We start from the raw sequence: 9,390 nt of genomic DNA on the forward strand, positions 1-9,390 counted from the left end.
TCCCTTATGAGGCAGGGTGCTGCATTAGCTTCAAGGATACTGCTTCAGGACCTCGGGGATGGTATTGAGGGAAAAACAGAACTTCTCTAACAACAAAGTCAAAATGATTTTGGCTCAAAGGACTGTAAGCCTGTCCAGGACTGCTTCTTCCTTCAGGTAGGAGTGAGAGAAAAGTGGATTCTTCCACTGGCAGTCCTTCAGATGCAGCACTTCCATTTCTCCTCTGTGCTGGCATCATCACTAATGTCCTCATGTTTGGTGTATGCCCCTTGCCCTCCCCTGCAGCAGCCAGATGAATGATAGAGATGGCCTTTTCCTGCCAAGGTACCAACTCCACTGCTGCAGCCTCAGCCACTTGGAGAAACCCACTGCATTTGAGGAAGTCAGCCCTTACTCTTCAGGCTGGCCCAGTCCTGTTCAAATGGGCAGCCTGCTCTGCTGGACTATTACTTTTTGGTTTATGGTAGCACCTGCAATGCTAAAATATGTCTTATGCCAAGAGTCTGTACAACCACAGAGCAAAAAGCCTCCCTGCTTTCTGCAGTGCAGAGTGGCCCAACACATCCCTTATTTAAAAACTTTCTCCAAAAGACATTGCTACCCCAGTGAGATGTTTATTTACTGCCTCTGTGTTCCAGGCTGCGATGGGCATAGCTCATCTCATCATCATGGCCATGGAAAAGGAAGGAATTTCACGAGAGGATGCCATCAGAAAAATCTGGATGGTGGACTCAAAGGGTCTGATTGTCAAGGTAGATCTGTCTCTAATGCTGAGCTCCACTCCCCTGCACCTCCCACACCCTCGAGTGAGGCCAGAGCAGGCAGATGCTCAGCCCTGCAGTAAGGGCTGTAGTTCTACCAGGGTCGATAGGGCTGTTCTTGCTCTCAGCAGGGCTGGGTACACATTGTGGGTACAACAGTATACCACTGACTATCCTAAAGGCAGCGCTTTGGACTCAGCCACTTAGTAAAGCATTAGGATACTCAGCTGTCTCAATAGCTTTGTAATGCTAGATGGCCCTAGTTACCAAGCAGTGTCAGAAGTATTAGGCACAGCAATGTTGTGCCCTACTTTGTCTTCCAGCATGGCTCAGCTCCGCTCTGCACTCCCTGGGTCCTCAGGGCCTCTGCCCTTGTCTTCCCTAGGCTCCAGGAGACTTGTGTTACTTGCACACCTTCTGCCATGCCAGCCAAATCCTTCCTCTATGCAAGCAATGCATTTTGAAGGGGGTGATAGAAGCAGAGGCCACCCCACATGGCATTGTGTCAGCTACTCAGTGCCTGACTGGTTGGTGCTGAGAGACTGCTTTAAGGAGCCTGGTTGAAGAACAGGGCTGGGAGAAGGAATGAACTGATGAGTTACTAGTTGTGTCTCCAGTTTTTGTCAACAGCCCTAAATTTGACTCTTTCTTTTCCCTCACAGGGGAGGAGCCACCTGAACCATGAGAAAGAGATGTTTGCCCAGGACCACCCCACTGTGAACACACTGGAGGAGGTTGTGCAGAAAGTGAAGCCTACAGCAATTATAGGTGGCGTTCCCTTAATGTGACCTTTCTACCACTGTTCAGATCTTAGTAGAATTTCTGTCTTTCTTGCAGGGCCTCCTTTTGTTCTCCCAATCAACACACATTGAGCTTTTTCTGCCCCGATTTTGTCAGCTGAATTCTCTACATCCTTTTCTCTTAGACTGTGAGGCACAGGCTTCCTTTTTGTTGGACCTGTAGAAACTCTTACTGCCAGGGCTGCAGAGGAAGTTGTCAAGGCAAGGCAGAATCTGGGGCTCTCAGCACTGAGCAAGGTGCAGGCAGCCCAGCCAGGACAAGGCTGATGGCAGGTACCACAGGCAGGTCTTTGGGAGGGCACTGCAACCAGACTATCCCCAAAACTGATCTCTATCCTGCCTGGTGGAACAGAGGGCTTTATTTTGAGATAGGACTTTTAATCTCACCGTAACATGACAGTGTAACATTCCTGCCAGCATCTTCAGAGATGGAGTCTTTTCCCTCCTGCAGTTCTGTTAGCATTCAAGAGAGATAAGTGCAATGCAGTGAACTCAGAGAGTCAGAAAGCACCTGCTCACTCTGCTGTTGTTGTTTTAGGTGTTGCAGCCATTACAGGTGCCTTCACTGAGAGGATTTTAAAGGACATGGCAGCGTTCAACGAGCGGCCCATCATTTTTGCCCTGAGCAACCCCACAAGTAAAGCAGAGTGCACAGCGGAGCAGTGCTATCGCCTCACCGAGGTACTTGATCTCAACAGAGTGAAACTGGGAGCGCATGGCATGTCCTTGACCATACCAAGGACAACACAGCGGTGCATGGTGGGAGGACAAGAGACAATGAGCATATTTTGAAATGAGGATTCACACTGGTTATAAAGAAAAATCTTTACACTCTGAGGACAGTCTGACAGTGGAACAGGGGCCCAGAGAGGTTATGCAGCCGCTGTCCTGGAAGTCTTTCAGTACCCCACTGGGTAAAGCCCTGAGCAACCTGGTCTGACCTCAGAGGTGACCGTGCTTTGTGCGAAAGTTCAGACTAGAAACATCCTGATGGTCTCTTCCGACCTGAATTACCTAGTGATCCTATAGAAAAAAGCAGTTGCTTGCCTTGCCTGCTGCTGTCTGCTTGAGATACCACATCCTCCCAAGTTACTCGCCCCTATGTTTTTTCACCCTGGTAATTTGTGTAACAGTTTTGTCACCCAACTCAGACCTAATGTCAGTCAAGAATTATTGCCATGTGCATTGACCTGGGGGAATGAGGAGGCCTTAGCTCACTCTCCACTTTGCTCTCACTTCCTGCTTCCCTGTTATAGTGCCGCTGGCTGGGACAGTTACACTGCCCCCAGGTCTTCACCCCACACTTTAGGAGCCTCTCTGCACTCCAAAGACAGTCAATAGGGAGGAAGAGAGACAACTTCTCAGCAGGTTCAGAGCACCTGCAGTTGAGCAGTGCAAACACCTGCTCAGTGCTTGGTACGGCTGCATGGCTCTGGTGACCAGGCCCTAAAGGACTCTCACTTAGACCTGGCTGTGATGGAGACACTTCCTGCTGACTGGCTGCAGAATTGGCCACTTTGTCCCCTGAGAACAGATTGTGGAGAGCAGCAGAAATGTAAAACATCTTTTCCACATTTGGATGTCTCTTTCTCTCTCTTTGATCAGGGCCGGGGAATATTTGCAAGCGGGAGTCCATTCTCGAAGGTGACCCTGCCCAACGGACAGACCTTCTTCCCTGGCCAGGGAAACAACGCCTACGTCTTCCCGGGAGTGGCGCTGGGAGTCATTGCTTGCGGGGTCCGGCACATCTCTGACGATATCTTCCTCACAACAGCAGAGGTTTGCAAGTGGCATTTCACTGTTGTTTCTAAAAAAAAATGATAAGGTGCACATGCACCTACTAGATGTATTTTCTAGAACCCGTTGAGTGAAAAATGTACAGTCTCAGCAAAAGGCTGTAGCTTTTTCCAGTCTCAGGGAAGTCTCGTGTTTCCCTTGTGGCTACAAAGGTGCTTGCAGGAGGTGTGACAGGGCTCCTTCGTTCTACATGACTGCCATCCTTTATACCTGTGTTCAGGACCTGCCTAAGCAGAGCGCTTCCATTGTCCTGGCTCCAGCTTTAAGTCTGGAATGAAATCCTACACATACGCGTTTGGAAAAATTCAGCATTTGGCACTGAGAGTTACTCGTCTCTCCATCATTGCTGGGGTTTCAGTGTTTAATCCTAGTGAATGTGGCACATGCTTAAAACTGTCACTGTAACGACCTTCTTCTTCTAGTCTATTGCAGCTGAGGTCACAGAGCAGAACCTTGCAGAAGGACGACTATATCCCCCCTTGGATAGTATCAGAGAAGTGTCCTTCAAAATCGCTGTGAAAGTAAGAACTCATTTATTTCCACTTTCTGTGGTAGAGAGGGGAGGAATTACCATTTTGTTTTGTGATTTTTATTTCTGCTTATACCGTAGCCTAAAGCAATGATTCTCAGGAATCCAGTATTCATGGCAGAATTGCTGCTTCCATTTTTCCTATCATTAAGCTCCAAATTTGAAAAATGCCTCCTGATTCTGGATGTCTAACAAAGCTGTGCTTTATCACTTGGAGTTGTGTTGCTCAGGACTTCCAGAAATCAGATTTAGGGTTAACATCAAATACGGAGTAAGTTGCTAGAAGGTTTTAGGCTCCAAATTGTTGTGAAACCTGTCCTCCTTTTGAATTTGATAGGAATTTAAGCACCTAAATATGGTTTTGGATCTGAGCTTGCTTGCCAAATTTGGGGATTTTTGTCTGGTATACACCTGATTCTTAACTCCTGCTCAGGCTTCCAAAAAAGCAGCATGCTCCAAGCAGATAGAGCACCCACTGAAAATCACATTGGCCTGATGGGAGTTGCTGAGAGATGAACAGTGTGTCTGAGGAGCTAAGGCTATGAGTGGTGGTGATTAAATGGCTCTTCACCTCCTTTAATTGTGCACTGCAACCATTTCACTAGGGCAGGGGAGTGCATTTCTAAGCAGCTAATAACTAACCACAGGCAGTTTTTATTCCTTCACCGAAGGGATGAAGCACAGCTGACTCAGGGGACTGCACAAAGAGAAGTGAGCAAAACAGGCCACAGTTTTGAAGGAAAAAAAAGAGGGAAGGTATGACTAGGGCTGAACTGCAGTTATTTTCAACTGGGCACAAGAATAAACATGTCAGCATTATTTCCTCACCTTATTTTGCGTATCTTTTTGCAGGTTGTTGACTGGGCCTACAAGCATAATCTTGCTTCTTGGTACCCCGAGCCAGCAGACAAGGAAGCCTTCGTGAGACGACTCGTTTACAGTCCTGATTACGATTCGTTTGTTATCGACAATTACAGGTGGCCCGCCGCAGCCATGCAAACGCAAGATGTATAAGTTTTTGTGAGAACTGTTTTCTCTTTTTTCCATCAGTTCCCTCATTCATATCATTGCTGACATAAACGCACCTCCAGGGTTGCAAAATGATAAATGTAACTGAATCCAAGTCCTTTTTTTTTTCTCTCTTACTTTCTGCTGCCTTTTCTCTGTGGGAGCACATCAATAAGGAATAAAACAGGGCCAACACTGGACGCTCAGTACTGTAAGGAGAAAGAGCAACTATAAATGCAGCCTCACACAGTCAGCTGCAATGCAGGCTTTGCCATCATATAAAGTGCTGTAGCCTCCTAAAACGGTGTTGCCACCTTTGCAGTCCTTCATTTGAAAACATGACTTCTGGGGTGTAGAAAAGCAGGTAGAGAGGGAGGCAGAGAGCCCTCACAAGTGACAGGAGTCCTGCAAAGATGGACATCTAGCTGAAAATATTCCTAGGGATCATCTTCTCAAAAAAAAAAAAAAAAAGAGACTCAATGACTTCTTATCAAAACCATGAGTCTAAAATGGCATTGTTGTATTTTCTAGCACTCTGGTCCCTAGTCAGTAACACTCATATCAGTCAGGAGTATCTGCCACTCCTGAAGCCACTGGCATCTTAACAGGGGATCCTCTTGAAAACCTGCCACACCAACAGTAGCCTCCACACAGCTGTAGTTACTGCTGAGTTATCTCTCCCCTCACACTTCCAGAGCCCTACCAAAATCCCTCGAAAAGTAACATGAACACAGCTGGAATTCAAACAGAAACTTCTTTTAGAGAAACCCCTGGAGGCTGTGACAGCGATCTGTGATTGTAAGGCTTGTTCTTGTATCTATCACACTCAAACGGCAAGCCCAGGATACACGGGCTTATTCCAACAGCCCTTCCTTGCCTGGTACCAATACAGCATGAATGTTCTCAGGGAATATAGTAGGGTTTCCACTTGTGGGTAGCTGTGATGGAGAGGGGGTGGAGGGGAAAGAAGGGCAGTGTTGGTTAATTAGACTATATCAATCCTGCATCCTCTCTAAGGCCTTAGCAGCTAACAGCTTGCCTTGCACTCCTGCTACACTGAACTGACCACCCACAAAAATGCTTCTTTGCCAGGGGCTTGAATCACACTGCTCAAAGCCTTTGTTTCCTTTTCCAGTGTTAGAATCAAACAAACCTGCTACTTTTCCACAGTTTGAATCCTAGTGGAGAGAGGTCCCTAGCTTACTGAAAGACCCCAGTCCTGTCTGGGCTGGCTTGGAGGCCTGGCTGTCAGCCCAAGCTGTCCAGAAGCTGCATGCTAGATGGGATGGAGGTGTCCAGTCAAGCACTGCAAGTGGTTGTTCTTAAGGCCCAGGTTGCCACCTGAGCAGTCCTTGGGCTCCTTATGGGTGCATTCTGCATAGGAGCCCCTGTGCAGTCCACAGGCAGTTCAGCCCAGCTTAAGAGGTGCCTGCTTAACCTTACTTCCTCACTCTCAGCTCTGCTGTTTTCTGCTGTCTCAAGAGAAGACACCTGGGGCTGGCCCAGAAGCCAAGTGTCCTGCTCCCAGGGGCATGCATGTGCCGGGAGCTCGGAGCCTGCCTCTGTGGTGTGCATCTCACAGTCCCTTGTGCACACTTGCCATTCTTTGCCTGTGGACCTATGGACACTGTGAGAAGTGTGCCCATGGCCCCACGAGAGCTGGGCTCATTAGCAGCCCTGCCCATGGCCTGCTTGGCAGATGCTTCACAGACAAGGAGTTACAATCCCACCCCAAACAGCTTGACAATGCTCAGAAACTGTCTGCTGAGCTCCACTACTGAAGGTGGCCAAGGGCAAAGCCAGCTCCTCCTGCCAACCTACACAGGCCATCTGAACCCCCTTAGGCCTCATCCACCCTTCTTCCCCTCTCCACAGCACAGGTGTTCAGGGACCAGCTGAGCTCCAAAGTGGTGGCTCTTCCCTGTGCAGACTCACAGCTTCCACTCCACAAGCACCATCTGCACCTGTGCTGCCCTGAGGCTTAGGAATGTTCACACAGCTTCTGGACCAGCTGTATGGCCTGAGCATTTCATGACTGCTTGGTCATGAAATCAGTGCAAGGCAGTGGAGCTGCTAGCTCTGTTTTCATATTGCAACAATGGCCTTCCATAGGGTACGTTTCAATAGGCCAATACAGCTTTATTTTAAAATTCATCTCCAGTTCATTCTTCCAGTGTGCCAAAAAGAATGAAAAATCCCTGCACTACATGTCATAGGTGATGGGATTTCACCCTTGTGGCTTCTCGAGTCTTGGCAGCTGGAGCCTCAATAGCAGCACTGCCTGCCAAGGGGAATTGGGGTGGCCCAGCCTCCACCAAGGCCACAGCGCTAGGTCCTAGGCACCACTCCTACAGCCAGCAGGCAAAAGTGCTCAGCGTAATCACCAGTACCCGGGCAAAAGGCACCGTGGAAGCACAGGGGCCAGGCAGGGAGCCAGGTGCTTTGCCATTACCCCAAATTGAGAATAAGCCCATGGAACCTCCTTTCTCCCCATGGGGACAAGAATTCTTCAGCTGTTCTGCTGCCCAAGCTGCTCCCAGAGGACCCAGGAGCAGCAGTGGGTGCAGGCCCACGAGCAGAAGCCCAGGTCACTCCGGCGCCCACCTTGTACGGACACCCCACGCACACGCTCCGTGCCTTGTTGCATTCTCTGCTGGACACTACCAAGGAAGTGCTGCACCCAGTCGAAGGCCCGCTCAGAAGGGCTCCCTTTTTCACACAGCCGCACGGAGGCCTCAGATAGCCCTGAGTACTTCTCACTGCCTCCTCAGCGCTGTCACAGTGGGATTATGGTGATACTGCCCATAACTGTGAAATAAGAGAGGGGAATCCCAACAGCTCTTCACTTACCCAGTTCTCAAAGGCCAGTATGTTATAAGGCCCAATTGGTTACTCCAGCTGGTAACATCAATCTTTATTTAGCATCTTTAAGTGTCTTTTAGCACTGGGAAACACATCTCATCTTTGCTGAAAGTTCAACTCCTGCAAGGGGGCAACACTGACCCCAACGCTGGCAGTGCACAGCCCTCCATGGGGACTTGGTGGTGCCATGCCCTGGGCCTGGCCAGGCCTGCAGAAAGCAGGGACCGTTCACGTGGGTCCTGTATGTGTGTCTTCACGCCAGGAAAAAAAAAAAAAAAAAAAAAAAGTGTCAAGGTTTAGATCCAAGGAGAGAAGCCAAAAAATGCTTCCCCTTCTTGAACATGAGACCCCATTCCTGAGGTTTCTTTGCCTGTTACAAGGTATCAGGGTGGGAATGACTTTCTTTTCAAAAAGGTTCTTACACAGCTTCCTCTCGTCTATTCACTCTTCTCCTTCCTCTTCACCTCTGCCATGGCCTGGTTAAACACTTGAACTTTCTGGGTATTTGAGGTCTGTGCCTGACTTCTCAGCTATTTGGCAAGGATAGAAGAAGGGAATACCTTTTAGATGGAGGGATGAGCAGAGGAAACTTCCTTGGATAGCCTGGAAGCATCTATGAGTGCACAGCCCTTCTCACAACAGTCACCCCAAGAGTCTTCTTTTTCAAGAACAGCAAGCATTAGAGGCTTCATCCCTTGGCCAAGGAAGCCCAAGAAAAGCCTGTGCTTTGTCTGTGAGCTCCAGAGGCCTAATTCTTCCATTGCAGGTATTAGAAATTGCAGAAACACAGTTTATTCCTCAGCATAGCAGTTCTGCTCGAGCTCAACTTAGCCTCACAAGTAGTGAACCCTCATGGACCTCGGCCCCTCAGGGACGTCTGGGTATGGCTGGTTCAAGCTTGTCCCTCCCCTGGCATCCACTCCCAAGAGCAGGCAGACCCCAAATGCCAAGATTGCCTGAGTGGAAGGAAGGGAGGGTCGAGCCATGCCCTCAGCACTGCAGAGGCCTCCTTTTGTCCTCCAAGTCTGTCTGAGGGCTTCCTGCTCCTCACAGGGAAAAGGCAAGCCAGAGAGACAACAGTCCCTCTTGGCTTTGGAGGCAATGATAGCCCTGGGACTTGAATACCCGTGACCCTGGACTGCCCTGCGGGAGAGAATAGCTCTTTTGGAGGATGTTTTCAAGTACATACCTGAGCCCGCTCCTTGTCAGATTTTGCCCTCCGAGCCTGATAATCAGTCCAGAGGCGCTCCTCCTCCTCTTCTCTGTGTCGTGCTTCTTCAGCCAAGAGGGCCCGGAGCTTGCTTTGCTCTTGTTGCATGCAGAGGTAACAGATTTCCTGCAAGGCCATATAAAAGCAACAGCAGCAGCATGAAACTCAGCTCCTTTGGATATTGCCTTCCACCACACTGCCAACACCATCTTCTGGCTGACATGAGAAAGCAGAGGTGTAGAAGGTAAGAGAGAAGATACAAGGTACCATAAATTTTCAAGTAACATCCAGAGAAAGCCATTCAATGTGAATATTTGTCACAGGACTTTTCAAGGGTCAGTACCTTAGAGCTGTGTTTTTTTAGCAACGGCAGAGTAATATGGCACAGTAATGACACAGATGCCTACAGAATACCTGTCCTGC

General features: G+C 48.9%; 1 protein-coding gene across 2 annotated transcripts in view; it reads left to right on the forward strand.

The window, feature by feature from the left end:
• The window catches only part of ME3 (malic enzyme 3), a 99,249-nt gene extending 94,239 nt beyond the window's left edge, over nt 1–5,010 (forward strand). For both annotated transcript variants that reach the window (XM_062567357.1, XM_062567356.1), the window contains exons 9-14: nt 639–752; nt 1,424–1,529; nt 2,100–2,242; nt 3,167–3,340; nt 3,781–3,879; nt 4,740–5,010. In XM_062567357.1, coding sequence (XP_062423341.1) covers nt 639–752; nt 1,424–1,529; nt 2,100–2,242; nt 3,167–3,340; nt 3,781–3,879; nt 4,740–4,901 — 798 coding nt within the window. In that variant the 3' untranslated portion in view covers nt 4,902–5,010. The remainder of the gene's footprint in view (nt 1–638; nt 753–1,423; nt 1,530–2,099; nt 2,243–3,166; nt 3,341–3,780; nt 3,880–4,739) is intronic.
• The last annotated feature ends 4,380 nt before the right edge of the window (nt 5,011–9,390 follow it).

The sequence above is a fragment of the Rhea pennata genome, chromosome 1, assembly GCF_028389875.1.
Source record: "Rhea pennata isolate bPtePen1 chromosome 1, bPtePen1.pri, whole genome shotgun sequence".
NCBI classification, from domain to species: Eukaryota; Metazoa; Chordata; class Aves; order Rheiformes; family Rheidae; genus Rhea; species Rhea pennata.